General features: G+C 37.2%; 1 protein-coding gene and 1 long non-coding RNA gene across 2 annotated transcripts; one reads left to right on the top strand and one right to left on the bottom strand.

Moving 5' to 3' along the window:
- Positions 1 to 6893: 6893 nt before the first annotated feature.
- On the top strand, positions 6894 to 9615 carry LOC131053562 (pentatricopeptide repeat-containing protein At2g03880, mitochondrial). Its single transcript, XM_057988184.2, has one exon. It carries the CDS (start codon positions 7238 to 7240, stop codon positions 9239 to 9241), a length of 2004 nt encoding a protein of 667 aa, XP_057844167.1. The 5' UTR covers positions 6894 to 7237; the 3' UTR covers positions 9242 to 9615.
- Positions 9616 to 11603: 1988 nt separating this feature from the next.
- LOC131053577 (uncharacterized) lies at positions 11604 to 22400 on the bottom strand. Its single transcript, XR_009107724.2, has 2 exons — positions 12136 to 22400; positions 11604 to 12033 (listed from the first exon to the last, which is right to left on the bottom strand). It is a non-coding gene; the product is annotated as an uncharacterized LOC131053577 (long non-coding RNA).
- Positions 22401 to 23138: the final 738 nt, after the last annotated feature.

Below are 23138 nucleotides of genomic sequence, written 5' to 3' on the forward strand. Positions count from 1 at the left end.
CTTTAGGAGTTTCATTTTTGTCAACAAGGTTCACCACATTATTAGATTCAAGGCCAACATCATTGAGAGAGAAGGAAAGATGATTGGTCTCAATCACATTAGTGGAATGGGAAGGTAAAGGATCAGTGAAAATTTAAAGGTTTTGATTAGGAGGAGCTACTGATTTGTTTCCTTTATCATTCACACTAGCCACAAATATGGTATTGTTATCAATCAAGTCTTGAATCTTACTTCTCAAAGAATAACACTTTTCAGTGTCATGACCAGGTTGATGATGGTATTGGCAAAAGACTTTGGAATCAAAGTAAGGTGAGGATGTCTTAGATGGATCAATTGGTTTGATAGGGGGAAGTTTCAATACATTCCTTTGTAACAATCGAGACATAATACTATGCAAAGATTCATTAAGAGGAGTGAATTCTTTTCTAAAGTATTTGGACAAAGGAGGCACACCTATTGCGGCTACCACTCAAGTGTTGTTGTTGTCATTGAATTTGATGAATCCCTTGTTTGGTTTGAACTTCGCAAATGGTTGTTGAGCACTTTTACTTTTATCACTCAGAGCCATTGAAGATGATTTTTCCAATTGACTCACGGTAAGCTGATAGTTGTGAAGTACTGCACACAACTGCGAAAAGAAGTAAACTTAGAAAAGAGAAGCTTATCCCTGATATTTTTTTGCAAATTAGAAATGAAAATTCTTTTAATATCTTGATCAGGCATAGGAAAATAAATTTGAGAATACAAATGGTTATATCTACCAATAAAATCAGTCACTTTTTCTTTCACACCTTGCTTACAATGCATCAAATCAGTCAATGTAATTTTAGGATCAATATTATTATGAAATTGTTGAATAAAAGCATTAGCCAATTGTTGAAAATAAGTAATAGAATAAGGAGGCAAAGAACAATACCTTTGTAAAGCTTTATCCCTTAATGTTCTAGTAAACAATTTAGCCAACAATCTTTGGTCATGAGCAAAGTCACTACACAAAGTTTGAAATGTTTTAACATGAGTGAAGGGATCACCTTTTCCATTATAAAGCTCCAATTGAGGGACTTCCACATGTTTAGGAGGGACAACTTGGACAATGTCATTGGATAATAGGCTTGCTACATCAAATGTGGGCACATTATACTTAGATTGATTCATAGAAGCTATTTGTTGTTGCAAGGAAGTCACAGTTTGGGCTATATTATTGATGGTAGCTTTGGTAGAATGATTGAAATTGGACATGTTGGATTGAGAAGGAGGGGTAATATTGTTGAATGAAGGAAAGGGTTGAGAATAAGAAGGGATATTGTTATAGGAAGGTGGGGGTTGAGAATAAGGAGGTGAAACATTATGATAGGTAGGTATGGGTAACAAATGGAAGACTCGTGGTAGGAGGAATGAAAGAAGAGGAGTTGCCCCCTTGACTAACATTTGTAGGTATAGGAGAAGATTGGGTAACAAATGAAAGTCATGGTAGGAGGAATGAAAGAAGAGGAGTTGCCCCCTTGAAAAACATTTGTAGGTATGACATTTTGTGTGTAGAGGTAGCCATGATGTTTGATGTAAATGTAGGGACACTAGCCATAGGAGCAGTCAAAGGAATGAAATGATTAACTTGACTAGGAGGTTGTGTATAACCTAGGGCTTCAAGACAACTCTTCATGGACATAATATTAGAAACAACAATATGAGCAATACCACACAAGATATCAACACCAAGTTTATCACTTTGAACCATTCTTTTTAATCCTTCAATCAATGGGAGAGCTTCACTTTCCGGGTATTGTTGACTCATCCATTGTTGAAGATCTTCAAATTGATTGTCAATCTTCTCCAATTGGTCAATGGAAACCCTAGTTAGTGATTCCTCCACATCATGGGAATTATCTAAAGAATGAGGCTAAACGGGGACATTTGCAGGATTGGAAGAACCACCAACATCCTCATTGAAAACCTTATCCAAATTAGGTTCCATCTGCTCGGTAATTAAACCTTGGGAAGCCTTAATTCTACAACTTCTTCTCACAGGGATATTGTAGGTTGGACTAATAGTAGTAAAACTCATGCACAAAGGGAGGGAAATTGAAAATTTGAAATTTGAAATTTGAATTTTGGAATCTAAGTTGCAAAATAATTGAATAATGCAAAATTCTAGGAAAGATGATTACTTAATGAAATGAACAAATTGATTGCAAAGATAGAGAATAATTATGATGCAATCCCCTAGAAAATTGAAATTAGGATTATGTAAAAATTTAAATTTAAAATTACCCACTAAGAGATAAAAAATTAAATTTAAAATTAGGGCTAACAATAACCTCTTAATTTTTAAAATTTAAATTTGAAAAGTGATGTTGGAATTTGGAAATTGAAATAATCAATTTAAATCTAAAAATTAGGGCTCTTTTAATTAACCACTTAATTTTAAAATTTAAATTTGAAATTATCCACAAAAAATTTAAAATTAAGGCCTTGTAAAAAGAGCCTCTTAATTTTAAATTTAAAAATAGATCAAAGGTTGAAATTGAAATGATGAATCCAAAATTGGGAAATGCACAAGATTAATTTAAATTTAAAAATTAGGGTTTTTTTTAGTCAACCGCTTAATTTTAAAATTTAAATTTAAAATTTAAAATTTGATCCAAGATTGTAAATTTGAATTTGAAGCCACTTTAAAAATGATAAATTCAAAATTTAAACAACCCACAAGGTCAATTTTTTTTTTTTTTTGAAAATTAGGGTTTTTGCAATTAACCACTTAATTTTAAAATTTAAATGTGAAATTAGAATCTTGAAATTGAATAACACTTAGATCTGAAACAATTAACCTAAATTATGCAATTCACAAGCTCAATTTTGAAAATGAAAATTAAGGTTTTAATGAAATTAACCTCTAAATTTTTCAAAGTTGCAAGAAAATCAAACTTGTAAATGAAAATTTGAAATTTAGATTGCATACACACACAGATTTGAAAACAAAAATCATAATTAAAGGTGTAAGGAGCCGCGTTAACCAAAATGTAAAGGGGAAAATTTGATTTGGCAATTTGCAACAGGGAAGGAGAAATCACCAAATCAATTTTCACTTTGGGGGAAGAATTCCTTTACATTCAAAAGAGGGGAGGAATCCACTAGATTCAGTCACAAATCAGATAAGGACTGAATTCTAAGTGGATTGATTGATTATGATGTGTTTTTCCTTCTTTTGTAAGTTGAAATGCTGATTTAGGGTAAAGTACTGAAATTGAAGACAAAACTGAGAAAATAATGAGCTACAGGTTCAAGATTTTGTCGTGCACCTGGATCTAAATAATATAAGTTGATTCGGATCTACCCTGCGAAAATGCCCCAAAAAAGAAGGGACTGTGGTGCTGCAACACGGTCCTTTGAATTTTTTGCACACCAAAAAGGGTTGTTCTGTCTGTGTCTGAAACTTATTCTAAGAACTACAACTGTGCACCTGTTTCCTGCACACAGAAAGAAAGGGAAATAAGTTGGGAATAGGGGCTTGCCTTAGGTCAAACCTCGGTTTTGGAATTAACCATGAAATTGAGATAAATGTAATTGGAATGACTGAAAGGAAAGGTTCTCGTTTTGAGGGAGATGCTGAATTATAACTGAAATTGAATGATTATACCTCCTTGTGAAGTTTTGCTTGCCTCCACATGGAATTAGGGTTTCATGAAATAGGATGTAGATCTCCACTTCATTTCTTGAACTTGACCTTATTGCTACTCCAAGGCTTGAAGGAAAACTGAAGATGCTCAATTGCTCTTGAATGCTTGAATGCGATGCTTGATAGATATGTTAGATGAATGTGCATTTTTCATGATCTTCAAATGAGAGGGGAAAACTTTTTTATATACTTGTCTATTGAGAAAACTGATTAATTTTCTGACATGAGCCGACATAGAGAGGGGAATCTCGCTCAAAATTGAAATGTTGAAATGGGTTTAAAGAGGGCCCAATTTAGGGAGGACCGTGGTGCCATGCAATGGTCTTGCCCTATTTTGGGTTAGGATCAAGGTGCCTAAGTGGGTACCAATCAAGGTTTTCGATGTTTGTGATGCGCATGAGCATAATCATCAGGCCAAAGGGCGCAAGCACTAAGGTGAAGATCCAAATGCGGTCGAAATTGCAAGGGGTGCAATTTTTAGGATGCTACAGATATTACATTTTGTTTAAACTTTGGAAAGCTATAAATTGTATTATATTCAATGCAAAAGCTATATCTTACTATTTTTCTCTCAATGAAAGATTTAAAGTGCTTGTTGTTCCTCATTTTTAGATCCAAGTACATGTAGATAAGGTGACACTACAATTTTAACACACACAACACCACCTTAACCACTAGGGGAGTGATTTAATGTATTATGAGAAGAATTCTACCCAATAGAATGTTGCAACTAGCCCCCTATTGATAGAGATACTCACACAATCATAGTAGTTTCTTATTGCCTCAATAAAGAGGTTGGGATTTATCCCTAAAGAGGAACACTTTTGGGTTGGTTCAACGGGATGTTGAGGTGTCTATTATGTCTTTGCCACTAGGTTAGGGAGTGTCAACATTGCTTGCAATATAGGACCCTTAGGATGATTGGTAGATTCTTGATCCTCCTTTCAAGGAGTCTTCCCCTTAGGTGTTATTACACTAATACGATGATTTTCCTCCCCCTCTTCCCAACAGTATGGCTTCTGCTTAGTGGTAGAAATTATTTTGAGTTTCTTATTTTGGTTGGTCACCTTTAGTTATGTGCTTTACCACTTGTATTTTGATGGACAATATATATTGATGAATATGCAACTTAGAGATCATCCCATCTACATCAACCAAAATGTTATTTTGTTCCAATTTGGGGATTTTTGTGGTCCAATTATATGTTTCCAAGTGTAAGAGACAGTCTCTACACTTTATATTCAAATTCATTTATTTTCCCTCCCAATTTTGGCACCCCCCTTAGACGGGATCTTTGGTGGATTCCTACAGAACCTTGTTCCAAAATTCATGACGACTAGTGGAAGCCAAAGGGCCACAATTTCTCCTAAAGGGCAAATCTTGTATCCATATGTTGATGTGTTGACTAGATGGGAATTAATGCTATCAGATTTCCACAATCCATGCTAACATTCACTTAATGCTTCTGAATTTGATTGTGTATGCAATTTTTATCATCGATGTTTCGAATCACACTTCGTGATTCATCATCAGGATGAACAAGAATTCCAAGGAGATGAAAAATAATGAGTTGCAGACCTGATTCTAAATAGAAATAGGAGGGAGGTAAGAAAGGGCATAAAAAACAAGAATAAAAATTAAATAATAATAAGAAGAAGAATAAACAAAGTATAAATAATAAAAGAAACCAAGAAATACCAATAACCAACAAAAAAATGAATAAAAACCACAAGTTGAAAGACCAATGAACAAAAACATAAAAGAAACCAAAATAGCCCACCCAACTATAAAATAACAACAAAATAAAGAAAAATATTAAGACCCTACACTATAACAAAAAACTAAAAAAAAAAGACTAGAATAATAGAAAAGATGAAATAAACCAAAAAACGAGATATATATATATATATATATATATGTGTGTGTGTGTGTGTGTGTGTGTGTGTGTGTGTGTGTGTGTGTACACACATGTACATATATACACAAGATGGGAATTACATGCAGACTTCATCATTCATTGCTTAGACCTTAGAAAATGATGCCACATTTGGAGAGAAAGAAACATGAGTCATGCAACCTACCTTTGGAGAAAAAGAAACACGAACACGAGTCATGCCACCCCATCCTGCTCTTGTTTGACTCTCTTAGACCTTAAAAGATAGCAACACTTGAAATAGGAGTTACATTATTGATCAGTCCATTAAAATCTATAAACTAGTTAACTTAATGGAATAAAAATTATCACTTTCCTCTCATTCAAATACCACAAGTTGAAAGACCAATGAACAAAAACATAAAAGAAACCAAAATAGCTCACCCAACTATAAAATAACAACAAAATAAAGAAAAATATTAAGACCCTACACTATAACAAAAAACTAAAAAAAAAAAGACTAGAATAATAGAAAAGATGAAATAAACCAAAAAACGAGATATATATATATATATGTGTGTGTGTGTGTGTGTGTGTGTGTGTGTGTGTGTGTGTGTACACACATGTACATATATACACAAGATGGGAATTACATGTAGACTTCATCATTCATTGCTTAGACCTTAGAAAATGATGCCACATTTGGAGAGAAAGAAACATGAGTCATGCAACCTACCTTTGGAGAAAAAGAAACACGAACACGAGTCATGCCACCCCATCCTGCTCTTGTTTGACTCTCTTGGACCTTAAAAGATAGCAACACTTGAAATAGGAGTTACATTATTGATCAGTCCATTAAAATCTATAAACTAGTTAACTTAATGGAATAAAAATTATCACTTTCCTCTCATTCAAATTTTTTCCTTATAAAATAAGTAAGGTTTAGAGCGTTTTAATGTCAATCCATTTCTATCCTAAATCAACAATTTGGTAGATTGTGAAGGTCATTCTGATTTTAAAAAATTTTGCTTTAAATTTAGATCTTATGAATAAATCTCTAATATCAATTTACTTTATGCCTTAAGATCGTTGTTATCTAAAACAGATGTGATATGAAATCTTGTTACAAGTGAATGGCTCAATTCATTTGATGTTCTACCCTTAACTACATCATATTCCTACTAACTACTTTTTATTATGTACTCTAAAATTTAATTGTTTATATTTAATATATAATACTCATAAAAGTATTCATTTCAATTTAATTTCTACAATGCTGGTTAGAATCCATTTGAATCCACGCTGCAAATTAGATAATAACCTTTAAAGACTTCATGTTTCAAGCCGTTCGTCAAACATACAAAGGCCTGTCCGAAGACGGAACAATTTCTAAACTGATAAAAAAATAAAATTAGGCAGCCGTTCAATGCAATCAAAATTTTAGTATTTTGAACTAAATTGGCGCATCAATTGCCAGTAAGTACCAACAAGTTTTCAGCCTCCTCCCTCAAAATTTCATGAAGAATATATATAAGTTTTCTGTTTCTGAAATCATTATGCTCAGTACAAGCATAACACTGAAAAATCAATTGGAGTCATTATTTTTTCACCAATTAGATTGCAAAAAGTTTATCAGACAAAGTTGTATTCAGCAGCAGCAAAGCTAGCGTAATATCTGAATATATTAAGCAATGGCGCCATCTAGAAATCCATTACATTTGCTCTTTGAGCAGGTAAGAAAGTTCAACACCATGCCCATGAATGTTGCCCAACCAAATGACTCGAACCAATATATCAGAAACTTATGTAAAGAAGGCCATCTGAAAAAAACCCTACAAATATTACATCTCACGGACAGTCGCCTTATAAACCCCTTTACATACGCATTTTTGTTACACGCCTGCGTAAAACAAAAAGCTTTCGCAGAGGGGAAACAGCTTCACAGTCATATGAATGACCAGGGTTTTGTTCCAAACATAATGGTGCAGAGTGCACTAGTGACAATGTATGCCAAGTGCGGCGATGTGGCGGAAGCCCGCGGTATTTTCGACAACATGGATGAACCAGACCCCTGCTCGTGGACTTCCATGATTGCAGCTTACTGCAAATGTGGACTCCCCGAGGAGGCCTTTGTTTTACTAAATCAAATGAAGAAAACAGGTGTGAAACCGAGCGAATATACATTTGCCAGCGTCTTGCCGGCCTGCTCCCAATTGGGGGCTCTAAAGGAGGGTATAGAAATTCATAGTGACATAATTAGGAGTGGGTTTCAGTCGGATATGTATGTGCAGAGTGCTCTCGTAGATATGTACGTCAAATGCGGCAGAATGAAAGATGCCTGCCGAGTGTTTGACAGAATGCCTGAACGGGATGCGGTTTCCTGGAATTCTATGATTGCAGGATACGCGCAGAATGGGCACTTGAACAAGGCTGTTTCTCTGTTTGAGAAGATGCCTGAGCCTCCAGATGTGATTACTTGGAATGCAGTCATTGCGGGGTATGTGCAGAACGGGGATCCGGAAAAGGCCTTGTCATTGTTCGATAAAATGAAGAGAAAGGGTGTGAAACCGGATAGTACTACATTTGCCACCATTCTTCCTGCTTGTGCTAAGTTGGCTGCTCTGGAATTGGGCACTGAGATTCACCAGGATATAATTCAGAGTGGGGTTGACTCTGACGTTGTTTTAGAGAGTGCTCTTGTGGACATGTATGCGAAATGTGCGAGTTTAGATAAGGCGAGGAAAGTTTTTGACAGAATGCCAGAGAGAAACACCTTTTCATGGACATCCATGGTTGGGGGATATGCCAAGAATGGTCAAGCCAAGGCGGCACTTGAACTCTTTGGACAAATGCAGCAATCTGGCGTGAAGCCAAACTATGTTACCTTTGTTTGTGTTCTGTCTGCATGCTGTCATGTGGGCCTGGTGGAGGAGGGCCAGAAATATTTTGATTCCATGATTAGAGATTATCACATTATGCCTGAAATGCATAATTACGCCTGTATGGTAGATCTTTTTGGTCGTGCAGGACGCCTTGACGAGGCATATGACTTCATCAAGAAGATGCCTATTGAACCTGATGTTGTTTTGTGGAGGTGTTTGCTTGGCGCCTGCAGAATACACATGAATATAATGCTAGCAGAGCGAGTAGCCGAACACCTATTTAAGGTGGATCCTAGCAATGACATGCCTTATATGCTGCTATCAAACATATACGCTGCAGCTGGCAGGTGGCATGACAAGGAAAATGTGCAGAGATTGATGAAAGACAGAGGCGTAAAAAGGACACCCGGATGCAGTTGGATTGAAGTGCAAAAATACATGCATGTGTTTTTAGTAGGAGACACGACACACCCACAAACACAAGAAATATATGAAAAGCTAGCAGAATTGTCTACTGAGATGAAAATGGCAGGATTTGTTCCCAATACAAATTTTGTATTGCATGATGTGGAGGAGGAGCAAAAGGAAATGTTTCTTTGCTACCATAGTGAGAAATTGGCCATTGCATTTGGGCTTATCAATACACCCCCTGGAACAACTATTCGGGTTATCAAGAACATTAGAGTGTGCGGTGATTGCCACTCTGGTATTAAGTTCATATCTAAGATTGTTGCACGAGAGATTATAGTGCGGGATGCCAACCGGTATCATCATTTTAAAGATGGACAGTGTTCTTGTGGTGATTATTGGTAATGCTTAAGAAAGCAATAGCATGCGTACTCGTAAGATGCCGAATCTTGTTCAATAACAAGGGCAAGTCAGTCTATTTCATGAATGCAACATTTGTAAATCTAATTTGTTTTCTCGCTTTATTGGTCAAATCATTGTGTCCAATAAGACATAAATGCCGAAGTCGTTAAGAAGGGATATATGAGAGGGATATAACATCTTCCAAGACAATTAGTTGGAAGATCATCACTATGAGGCATACTTGGTTAGCCTTGCAATTTTGTACTATTGTTCTTGGTATCTTTCATATCATACATTAATTGCCTGAAGGAATAAGAGAAATCAGATGTTTCATAGTAGACTAGGATGAGAAGATGCAATTTTCTCACCTAACAAAAGTAAGCAAAACTTTAATAAAGAAATTTCAAACATCTTATTCTATGTTCAAAGAAAACTTAGCGTATAAATACATTCACAATGATGAATTCTAAATTTTAAGTTTTTGACCAGTGGAAAGATATAATAAATATAACTGCATTGTCTTAGAAAGGGAAATAATCTTTGGGTTTTGAGATGGTATTACAATTCTAAGCAACAGCTTAAGGGATAACTGCATAGTGATGAAATATAAACACTAAGATTGATGATGCCTTGAAGGAAATAGTCTCCATGTTTTGCTTTAATGATTGTCCCTAAAGTTTACCTAAATACAGAAACTGTTGCTTAAAGCGATCAGAGAACCCACTTACTTTGCAAAGGGGAAGGTGTCTTTCTTTTCTATCAAGTGGTGATTTGCATATATTGGGTGTGGTTCTAGGTGTCTAGAAGAACATCTTTTAGAAATGGATGTTGACATTCTGAGATTATGTTCGAGTTTATAATTTGCAGACCATCTTCTAGAGACAGTTTATAGAGTTTGAGATTGGTGATGCTATGTCATGGAGATTAAGATGAGTTGACAATTCAAGGTGGAGGGATTCCGACTTAAAAATGATTGTGAAGTACAGATTGGGTGGATTTGAGCTTATGCTGCTAGTGGTAATTGAATCTTTATTTATCTGGAAATAGCAAGATTTGATATTCCACCTTGCTCTTGATGGAGAATTTGGTTATCTCTTTGAGCCTTACATTTTGCATCTTGATATGTATGGCTGCAACATTTTTCTATACATGAAGATCTAAAGAGGCAGGTGCTCTGTTATTTCTTATCATGCACAATAGCCGTGGATGAAACATTAACTAGTAGTTCCTATGGTGGTTCATTTTACTTGAAAGCATAACAATATTAACAAATAAAGAGAATGTTGTTTCTGGATTCAATTGTGTTCAAGATTTTTTACATCAATGTTTCGGATCACACTCCATGATCCATCATCAGGATGAAGAGAGCCAAACGAATCTTGAACACAATTGAATCGAGAAACAACATTCTCTTTATTTGATGGATTGTGGAATTCTCTTAGCATAACAAATTTCAAAAGGATAATAGCTTGGAATACACATGTTACTTTGTTCAGTTGTGGTTAATGATATGGAGAAAGCTTATCTCACTCATTCATCTGCACCGTGTTAGAGGTCTACTGCTGGTGATTTTTCATCAAGGTTGAGTCCTTTAATAATGGTAAGCTAAACCTTGAGACTATTCTGGACAGCAGCTTGTTCACATACAAATACTCGTCCTATTTTTTTGGTTCCTTTCCTCCAATTCCTTTATCAAGTCCATTCTCATCTTAGAATTAATGGTTATTTTCAATAGGCTTTTGAAGTTTATCGTGTCCACCATTGTTTGCCTCAGGCCAGCCTGGAGAAGGTGTTTTAAAAATCTTTGCATTCGATCACAGAAATTATTTCGGATAAATTATGGCCCAAAGGAGATTTTGCTTAAGTCCAAGTTTTTGAGTTGGTGAATTGTTGACCGAATAATCTAAAGATTATCAAATACATCTTGTATTTGGGAATGTTCACAAGAAGCTTGGGCATATACTTACCAAGATAATATACAAATATATTTTGGGGAAGGGGGAATCAGAACCACATGAATGGAGCTTCTTTTTGTAGGGAGTATAATCCATGTTCAGTTTTTAACTTTTTATTTATTTTAAAGTTCGGTTAAAATTTAAATCATGAGATTAACAGCCCGTGGCCTCTAAGACACAAATTGGGGCCTCATCCCTGGGCACACATCGTGAGCACTTTTTCAAACTTACATCTCTTAAGGCAGGAATGCCTCAAGGCTAGCCCAGTGGTTCCTGGGGGTGGGGAGATTTGAACCTAACCTTCGTCATGATAATGCTCTTGGTCACATGTGTGGGACTCTCTCTCTCTCTCTCTCTCTCTCTCTATATATATATATATATATTAAAGATAATAAACAAAACAAAGTTCATTACAATATAAGGAGCTGGAGCTCCATAGAAACTAAGTTACCGATTACCCATCCAAAAGAAGGATCACATAGTAATACTGAGTAGCTGTTACAAAAAAAGATACTTTCAGCCTAACATCACAACGCTACTTCCAGCAGCACCTAATGTTGCTGCTGGCTTCGCACTGATCACATTCATGGCTTCGCACTGATCACATTCATAGGTTCCATGGGGTGGCTCGATCAGATCAGGATCAACATATTTTACCACTGGTTGGAACCGGTCTCTAGGATCCCTCTTAGTCTTATCTATATCCATGGGCTTGTGAATCTTGTGCTTGTCCATAAATTCTTTTAGGATCTCCAGCTCTTCTTTGTTCAGATTATTCCTCCTCTAAAGGAAGAAACGTGCATTTTTAATCTCTGTTTTGTAAACAATAGTCAGGTCCTCCTGCAGCAAGATAAAAAACTCTCTTTTAGAATCTCCAGAATAGCAGCGACCTACAAAACAATATTAAAATAAGTGAATTCACTATGAAACTCAGTAAGGCACCTTCTCTTCCCTTGGAAAATCTCTTCATCTTTCTTTTTCCAAATAAACCATAAAATCTCGTTAGTCAAGGAAAGCCAAAAAGCATTAAGGTCAGTAGTAAAAGCATTTACATAACCAGCAAGAATCTCAAACCAAGTGAAACCACATTTACAGTCCCAGCCAATATGATCACCAAGAAATAATGACCACTGAGAAAAAGCAAATGGACATTAAAAAAACAAATGCTCAAAAGTTTCCACTTGGTCACACAAAGCACAAATTCTAACAGGCAAACCACGAGACTGCAAAACAATATTAACAGCCAGTTTTTTCAATAAAAGCAACCATCTAAAATAAGCTTTCTTATGCTCCCCAAAACTTGACCAGATATGGGATAACCTACTAGACCACTTGGGACTTAAACCAATCAAGGCTCCATGACTTATTCAGCCAATTGAAAACTTCCCCCTTACCAATCAACATACAATACAACTTCTTAACCAAAATCCGATCAAAGGATATACCATCTTTCCAAGAGATCTTTGTGAACAACTTAGATTCAGTTATCAGAGAGATTGGAAAACAACATTGCCCGAGGCGTTTTTTAGAACTGAATAAGTTCTCCTATGAGAAGGAACATCAAAATTAGATCTCACTTGATCCAAGGTCTTAAGAACACCATCGACAAAAAATGTCCAGGAAGACAAAGATCCCATTTTTTTGCCAAACTTTAGCAGAACATCCTTGAATGAGATCTAGAGGCTTGCCATTCAGATTCAAATTCCACCAAATAGATCTGCAATTTATGCAGGGACCAAGAACTTGAGAAATGCATCGCAGTTATAGATTACATGTTTAACTTTTCCCCAAGCTTTCTAAATGATAAACACTGGACATCCAAAGATTCTAATATTAAATTACCAAACAAAAAATCCTGGAAATGAAGAGTACACCAAGTTTTACCTTTCTTAGGTTTAGAGGGATCTAAACTGTTTCTGATCGAGACTTTCTAGGGCTCAGAGCCATCACAAGCTTTTATAATCCATTTAACTACTAGAGCAATACCTTGAAACCTAAAATCCTTAAGCCCCAACACTCCTAACCTTTTAGACAAGCAACATGTAATATGCACCCTTGGTTTTTTTGTGTTTGTTTTGTTTGATTGAGTTTGATAGGAGGTAGAAGAAGATACAAGTGTAGAAATATATTGCAAGATATACAGATTTATAACAGCTAATAACAAAGGAGATGCTTGCAAATAACAAAGGGGATAGCTTGCAAATACAATGTCCACAACCAGCTATATTTTGAAAGTTCAATATAGAAGTAAAACTAGAGATACCCAAATGATTAAATCTCATTACAAACATTTATTTGACCTACCCATTTGTTGACATTTATTTGACCTACCCATTTGTTGATAATACAAAATATTGAGCAACAACAACAATAACCAGCAAACTGGAGTCCCAAAACATTAGGTGCCACCATGAAGCACCTCCTGGCCTGCTGCAAATCTGATATAGCTGGGTTTAGACGCCTCAAATGTGCAAACTGAAATCTCTAAATCCCAATCACCCTCCTCTAGAAAGCTAACGACCTCCCAATTCAGTGGTATGGCCAACCAATTGAAGTACGGCCAGAAAAAGCAAGGACAAACACTCAAAATCTGCAATGCACACTCCCCCTCCTCTCTGTCCAGTCTCTGTGAATGATCTCTATCAAATAACTCTGCAAACTGAAAGAGAAATCTTATCCATTATCAACTGCTGAAGCACAATGTGATTTCTGAGATGAAACCACCCAAAAATCCTCCAGATTGGGTCTCTCACCAACGTGGAAGATGTTCCTTGCAAGGGATTTCGTCCTCACAAAGCTATAGATTGAACACATTCAACCAGCAAGAAGACTTTCCAAATATCAAAATCAAGCATACCAAATGAGTTCTTAAAACTTGCTTTATAAGCTCTCCAAGAAGCTATGCCCAAGTCAAGGAGTCACATTTTAAATTATGTTTTAAAACCTCATGTCTCCCCTAAGTGGCACTCATCCCAAAGAGGCCCTCTTTAACAAAATAAAACACTTCACCTTAATATTCGGCGACCATATAGTCCTTTATTGAATAAATTAAAAATAATGATAAAGTTAAATCTTTAATTCAACTTTATAATTTAATAACCTATCATTATTTAATTTAAATGCATTGGACTATAACAAATATTGAAATATCAATATTAACTGCTTCCACTGACACCTAAAATAGTAACACTAACAAACTGGCTCTATTGATGCCCAAAACTGACTTACTAAAAATAGTAAATGAAAAATCAATCAAAACCACTCCAAAAAGGTTGTTACGCACATTTTAATCACCAAAGCTCAAATAAACACCTAACACAGCTAACTTGCTGGATAAAATGTCACTATGAGTTCCTTAACCTTGACTCATTAGCCTACAGGAACCCACTAAATAGGCTTACAGTCAACTATATTGAACTGATTAGGAAAGGGGCATCATACAACACTATGACCAATTTACAACACGCTTCTTTTAATTACCTTTCCCATCGAACCACAAGAAATCCTTCAGAACCTTCTGCAACTTCTCAAAATGAAAATTAGAAAATAACCAAGTAAAGGAGAAATAAACAGAGTGAGATGTAATAACTTTTTGCACAACCTGAATCCTCTAAGAGATAAAAGATGGGTCTGCCATTTTTCATGTTTCTATTCAATTTCTAGATATAGCCAATCTCACATATCCTTCAAGGATGGAGAAATAGGAAAAGGGATACCAAGATACTTGACCACTTTGTTTGGACCTGCTCACTGCCAGTTCTTAGCCACAATTCAATTAGGCACTTGTTGATCCCAAGTAAGGATAATAGATTTACTACTTGAGAATTTTTCTCCTGAGGCTGCACAAAAAATATCCAAAAGTTCTCAAGCATTTCAACGAACAAGGCAATATCATCCACAAACTGAGCATTTTAGCAACTATTCATCACTGGGAAGCTAGATAACACAAATAGGAGAACTAACCAAACTGGTTCTTAGAACATAGTGGAGAGCATCAACAATCACAGCTGGGGCAACAGGACAACCCTGCCCAATCGATCTTTGCAAAAAAAATAGGTTCAATATGCTCTCCATTAATTTCACTTTGAGTGGAATAATCATTAAACAATATGTCCATTCACCTACAGAATTTATGAGGAAAATCAAACGTCTTCAACATATTAAACACAAAAGACCATTCAATTCTACCATAGGCCTTTTCAAAATCCAACAAAATCATAGCAATATTCTGATCATTATGTTTTGCCCAATGCATACCCTCCCAGCTAGTAATCAAGTTTTCCAAAATATATCCGCCTTTAATAAACCCTGTTTGAGTGACTGAGACCACCTTCTTCAAAATACCTGACCGCCTGATAACAAGAGTCTTAGCAAGAATCTTATAGGAAACATTCAATAATGTAATCAACCTCCAATTCTTAATAAGACTATTATCCCCATCTTTGCAAATTAATTTAATGATGCCTCTATTAATTTTTTTGCCCAAAGAAGGCTTCCTTGGAGACATAAATCAATTCACCCCAATCCATTTTATATTGACTTTATAAAATTCAATAGGAAGACCATCCATACTTGGGGATTTGCCATTATTGAATAAGCAAATGGTATTTGCAATTTCATCCATAGAAATATCTCTGTCAAGAGCCTGAGGATCTTCCAGGCTAATTTTTCTAGGTATAGTCCTTTGATAGAAGGCCCTAGCCTCTTTAAACCTGCCATCATTTTTTGAGGAGAACAAAGTTAGGAAAAAGGAATGGAAAACCTCATTCATAAAGGTACTATAATTAGAGGAGATACCATTTACTTCAGTAGGCCCATTTTTTTTCTCTATCTTGCTTGTGTCTGATAAGATTAAAGAAATATTTTGACCCCCTATCACTTTCATGCAACCAAATTTATCTTAGCCATAATCCTGGCACCCTGAAACTTATAATTCTAAACCTTCCTTAGCAAAGACTTAGTTCTAACCAATTCAGTTCTAATAATCAGGTTACTAGATTTTCTCTATAGCTCACTTTCGAAGGTTAACAATTTCTCTTGCAACAGAAGTTCAAGTCTTCTATTAATTGCCTTCTAAATTAAACAAATTCCTCCATAAGAACACCAGGGTTTCTAATCTTTGAATTGCAGAAACATTCTTGTTGAGACATGGACCGGCTAGGACTTGAACCTAGGACCTTCCATACGCTGCTGGAGTGCTCTACCACTGAGCTACAGGCCCCTCTTGGACCAGTCCATCGTCAGTCCGGGTGTGGCTTATTTCCAACACCAACACCCCCCCTTAAGCCACACCTCTCGTGTGCTTGGGGCTCCTAGCTTGGACCTGGCTTTGATACCATGTTGAATTTGTTATAATTCTAGGATCACAAGAAGATGACCATGCACAGTAATCATAGGGTGTGCTTGATTAACCACGGGCAATGATTCTCATCATTGTTGCCCTCCCAACCACAGACGATATACTGTTATCGTCTCCCCCGAGCACGGAAATTATATCTTTGATATATATATATATCAAATCTGGATATGACTTTACAGTAATGCTTCACTTCTTGAAGCTATATGAACAAGTTAATTTGCCATACAAAGAATACGATCTGTATGTAATAAGTTTGCTCTTCTAATGAATTCGCCGTGACTAAAGAATGAAGTCAATCTGGTATGTAAGACGATCTGCAATAGACCAAACGCGAATTATAGATGATAATGCACAGGCTGAAGGTGAAGGCTGATCTGCTTGCTCTTCTTATTGATCTGCTTGTATGTCTTGTGTAATTCAAATTGCCTCGAGTATGTTCAATTTGCTGTACACAGCGATCTACCTTTATAATTATTACCAAGTCAATCTGCTCTTATAATATCGATCTGCTCTTCTTATTCGATAATCCTTCACATCAATTGATTCTCCATCAAATACAAGAGGAAAAGATCCTCCTTATACCTGGCATGAAGACTCTTCATGAAGAGTCGGCTTCTTCCAAGATCATCGTGTTTCCTCCAAAGCATCGTGGCCCTTCATCAAGGGTGATGGACGGGTTAAGTAGAGGCACGACTCATCCAAAGGTGGCGGGAAGAACACTAACCAGGTTTTGTTAACCGCTTAACAAATATTAATGTATAAGACGCCACATATAAAATGTCTATGGCCGACAAGCCAAATAGACATTTAGATTGCACGGGTCGATGTGAAGGAGTTCGACCACAACTACAACATTAAAACTCCCTCTTAGCTACGGAGGAATCCTTCTCATCCTTACATCACTCCATAGTGATGATTTACCACAATAGCTACATCTATATGTGAGAGAAAGATATCACCTCACTGTGATATCAGGACTTATGGCATATCCACGGAAATCATGTCACATGATATCCACCATAAATCTTTTAATGTAATATCCACCATTATGGCTTGTCCACAGATATCATGTCTCATGATATCCACCATCATGGTATATCTAAAGATATTACTTCATGGCATGTCCACGGATTTCACGTCACATGAAACCCACCATGAGTATCTCTTTATGTAATATCTACCATTATGGCTTATCCATGGATATCACGTCTCATGATATTCACCATTATGGCATATCCATAGATATTACTACAAGAGGTATAAACCATTATGACATATCCATAGATATCACGTCTCATGATATCCATCATAATGGTATGATCAATAGATATCACCTCATGTGATGTCAATCATTATGGTATATCCATAGATATCGCTTCATGTGATATCCACCATAATGATATATACAACCACTATTGTGAGATCGTCACCTTACAATAATGGTGAGATGTACAAGTGTTCATCATTGTGAGATCGTCACCTCACAATGACATTCACCATGGCTTATTCAAAGGATAAACACACAAGTACAAGAAGATCATCACGGACTCTCTCACGTGATGTTTGTCATGGAGTCACACACATGACATTCACCATGAACCATATCAGAGGGTGAGAAAAGGGCTTACACCTCAAGAGTTTACACTTCAAATATCTTTTCTCAAATATAAGAATACATTAGTGAATAGCATACCTTTCTACCATAGTATACCTTTCCACCATGTCTCTAGAAAGCGATACTTGATCTCCACATGCTTTGACCTTTCATGAAATACAAGGTGGGAGTCTGCATCACTCTTGGTGTATTCCAAGCTCACCAAGTATTCATCTATCCAGGAATATCATTACCTAGAAGTCAACATAAAGACCTTCCAGCCTACATAAATGGGACTCCATCTCATGAATCGTAGTCCTTTGATTGATCACTAGAGAAACCATCTTGACATGGTCCACTCCCTCTGAACCAATATAACCAAGATCCTCAAAAGTTAATTGAAGAAGATCCTCTAGCTACTCCCTTTGTCACAGAAGCATACCCTGCTCACATGCTCCCAATTATGGAAGACATATTGCTCCAAGCTCTCAACTCATAACATCATCTGGCATGATCTACTCATGGTTGAATGTGCTGGAATCAAGACCACCTTGGACCTACTGTCACAGCTCGGCAAGGAACTCTTGACACTCCTGTTAAGTGCACAACTTCTTGTAATTTCACTCGTGCTCTTAGGAAGATCTGTGGCCATCTTTCTCAAGACTGGCAAGGCGGGCAAGTTTCCGATGTCATAGCTGTCATAAGCAGATATCAACGCTTGGGATGGGAGTCCCGACAAGCTGCATAGGCCTCCCTCTCGAATCATCAATCTCATAAGATTGAGCCCGGCACAAATGCCTCGGCAGGATTCCTAATGCATCTACTGCTTTTCCTACAAAACCCATCCTAAAGGCCAAGGAAAAGAACAAGAGCATAATGAGGCAAATAACTCTTATAGTACATATAGGAATACAAATAAGAGGCTGACTACAAGAAGCAAATAACAGTGATACTCGAGATGATAACCAAGAAAATACTTATCTCATTGTCCAAGCTCCATCTGGCTTTGGACAAACTTGAAACCCTTGCAAGTAGCATAATAGCGGGCAAGCCTTAACTACTAAGGTCTTCAAGTGTCTCCTGCAACATGCACTTCCACATACACTTGTAATAATCTGTTGTTAAACATAGCTCATAACAAAATTGATAATGATAAATTAGATGTAATCATAGCTAAGGGCTACAGGACTCAACCTTACACATGGGCAGTTCTAGTCTCATGAACAGGAAGGCAACCATTAGTCCAATGCATACAATAGACAATTAACATGAGCAATGCACCATATACTATTAGATAAATGTGGTAGAAGAGAGAAGACTTATCTGATCAGTTTGGTCCTATCATCCAATGAAGGTCTTGATCTCGTTTTTTTTTTTTTTCAGTGGCCATTGACAGATGCAAATTTGCAAAGTTTCCAAGGCTAAAGATAGAAATGTCACTTCTATGAAGAGAATCATCAAAGTCTAGCTGAAAAGAAGTGGCCCCAACTTCCTTCTCATTATTCTTGGCATCGTCCTCAATTATAACCTGATTCAAGAATCTCTCTCTACTCAAACTAAATATGATCTCTATCCCCTGTCATATCTTTCCACTCTTAAGCTCAAGCTCCTCCTCAAGACAGAGAGGATGCACTAACTGTGGCAATGGCTCTTCAAGAACCTACTTTGATACCACATGTTGAAACATGGACCAGCTAGGACTCGAACCTAGGACCTTCCATACGCTGCTAGAGTGCTCTACCACTGAGCTACTGGCCCCTCTTGGACCAGTCTATCGTCGGTCCGGGTGTGGCTTATTTCTAACACCAACACCCCCCCTTAAGCCACACCTCTCGTGTGCTTGGTGCTCCTAGCCTGGACCTGGCTTTGATACCATGTTGAGACATGGACCAGCTAGGACTCGAACCTAGGACCTTCCATACGTTGCTGGAGTGCTCTACCATTGAGCTACTGGCCCCTCTTGGACCAGTCCATCGTCGGTCCGGGTGTGGCTTATTTCTAACACCAACAATTCTTGTTAAGACTCTTAGAAAGTGAAGTGGTGGTCCTTAACCCACTAAGACAATCTCGGTCATTGAGAAGGGAAGCATTCAATTTGAAACATTAAGAATTAGGATCAACAACACCCAACCCTTGCCCTGCTACAAACTAGCTTCAATGGGAGAATTGCCAGACATAGAAGTTAGGAACATAGAGACTAGCTGACTTTTAGAATCCTAATTGAAGGAGAAAAACACTTTGTTACCATTAAGTCTATCAAGACTAGAGTATATTCTCCTATCTTGGGACTGATTATTGCACTAAGTAAACCAAATATCCTTAAAAGTTGATTTCTTATTTTCAATAGGGTTAGCAAGAGATAGAGACCTCTTCAATCTAGACCCAAAAATCAGTTCATTACCTTTCCAAATCCCATCCTTGCCTCCCAATTTATCTTCTTTGTACTTGTTGTGACCTTTTTCACACATCGCCCCATTGCTAATGGGGACCCCCTCTTTTCCTGCTTGCTGCGTTGTTAGGTTAGGGTTTTGGCTGCTTAGTGGTCAATTTTGTGTTTCCCGTGCCCGAGTCTCAGAGTTTTGATCATGCCTAGTGCCGTCTAGGGTTTTTGAGGTAATAGGATCAAGTTGCAAACGTTGATATTTTAATGATTTTAAATTTTGTCTAAGTGTTGACCTTTTGAGCGTTAACGTGTTTTTAAACACGCGCATCAGTGATTTTAAAGTGCCAAGGTATTCCCAAACCTTTTGGAGTTGTTTTCTCACTCCTAAAGTATTATTTAAGTTGATTTTGCACTTTATCTGTTGTGACCATTTCACACATCGCCCCATTGCAAATGGGGACCCCTGCTTTTTTTTGCTTTTTAGGGTTTGTTTTGTAGGTCTTTTAGGGTTTTGTTAGTTAGCCTTTGCATTTTGAGTGTCGCCAAGGGGATCACCTGGATAGCAGGTCCTGCTTGAGTGATGTCCTGATCCTGAAATTTGGCTAAGTCTGAAAGTCCTGATCCTGAAATTTGGCTAAGTCTGAAAGTCCTGATCCTGAAATTTGGCTAAGTCTGGAATGTCCTGATCCTGAAATTTGACTAAGTCTGGAAATTGAAAAACCTCCAAAAACTAGATTTTGCAATGTAACTCCTGGAGGTCTGAAACCACTCTCAAACATCCTGAAAGTATATATGGAATATAACTTAAAGTATAAGTGACATTTCCTATATTCCATAAAATTATCCTGACAGAGAGTTCAAAAAGTCAAATTTTGCTCTTGACCCTTCCTGAGGGTCCAAAGTGAATTTCACTCCTGACCCTCAAAGAGGGCCCACAGCGAGATTTTGATTTCCTTCATTTTGCAATGAAAAGAGACCAAGTTTTGATCATAAATGGAAAATAAATGACTTTCTCCACCCACCCGAGGAAGTTTTGGCTTGAAATAATGAAGGACCTTGTTGAAAACAGAAAAATTGCTCTTGACCCTCAGAGAGGGCCCACAGCGAGAAATCTTATAAGGGTCATTGCTAGTCTTATTTGGTCGATTTGAGAGGTCAAGAGCATGATGAAGGATAGAATGAGCATAATGAGGTATCTAGACTTGATCAAAGATGATAAATGGAAGGAGTTTTGCCCAGGAAAGGAAAAATCGCTCCTGACCCTCAGAGAGGGCCCACAACGATTTTCTTTGTGTGCACATTTTTGGACCTTTCTTGGACATGAATTTTTATTCATAGCAAAGAACAAGACGATATCTCCCTTGGCAAAATGATTTTTAGATGAAAAGTGAAAATTTTTGGTGCAGGTAGCAAAAATCGCTCCTGACCCTCAGAGAGGGTCCACAGAGAGATTTTCAAATATGCATTATTCTTGCAAGATCAAAGTGATTTTATGATTGGAAGGGATGAAGGAAAGCATGTTCTATCCGTTGAATATAATTTGGAGGATCAACACAAGAAGAAATCAACCCAAAAATGAAAAATCGCTCCTGACCCTCACTGAAGGCCCACATCGAAAAACCGCTCCGGACCCTCAGAGAGGGCCCACAGCGAGAAACCTAAAATGGGAATTTTTCATCCAAGTTTGAGGAAAGCTAAGGTTAGACATGGGTTTGAAACGATGTTTGAAAAGCCTTGAAGTGAAAAGAAATTGTTGAGAATCAAAATTTTGAAGGCAATTAAAAAAATCGCTCTGGACCCTCAGAGAGGGCCCATAGCGATTTTCCAGTTTTCTCTCCTTGGCTTGAAGAATTGAGATAAAATCTTGCTTGGACAGGAGGAGAACGTGATGTGTTATGCCTTGGAGGTGATTTGAAGATTAAAAGATAAAGGAATTTGCCTAAAAGTGAAAAGTCGCTCCTGACCCTCACTGAAGGCCCACAGCGAGATTTTCAAAAAATGCATGTTTTCTTCAAAATGGTGCTAAGGCAAGGTTAGGACAAGGGGAAGAAACCTCCCAAAGCGTGATGAATATTATTTTGCCTTTAAAACTTGATGATTTTGGTCAGAAAATGAAAAGTCGCTCTGGACCCTCAGTGAAGGCCCACAGCGAAAAATCGCTCCGGACCCTCAGAGAGGGCCCATAGCGATATTGTTGAAAATCCTCATTTTACCTTGCAACAACAAAGCAAATTTGGATGGAGTGGATAAAGGAAGGATGTTGCTTAATGACGAATGAAGTTTCAATGAAAAATGATGAAGAATCAAACCTAAAATCAAAAAGTCGCTCTTGACCCTCAAAGAGGGCCCATAGAGATTTTTCAGGATCCTCTCCTTTGTTTGAGGAATTGAGACCAAATCTTGTGTGGATAGGAAGAAGAGATGATATTTTATGTCTTGGAAGCAATTTGGAATCCAAAAGATGAAGGATTAAGAGCAAGATTGAAAAATCGCTCCTGACCTTCACTGAAGGTCCAGGGCGAAATTGGTGATATCCTTCATTTTTTATTGAGCGTTGATATTCCTTAAAATTCACCAAGTTGCTAACTTTGAGGCCTTTGGAAAGGCTA

The sequence above is a fragment of the Cryptomeria japonica genome, chromosome 4 (assembly GCF_030272615.1).
Source record: "Cryptomeria japonica chromosome 4, Sugi_1.0, whole genome shotgun sequence".
NCBI lineage: Eukaryota > Viridiplantae > Streptophyta > Pinopsida > Cupressales > Cupressaceae > Cryptomeria > Cryptomeria japonica.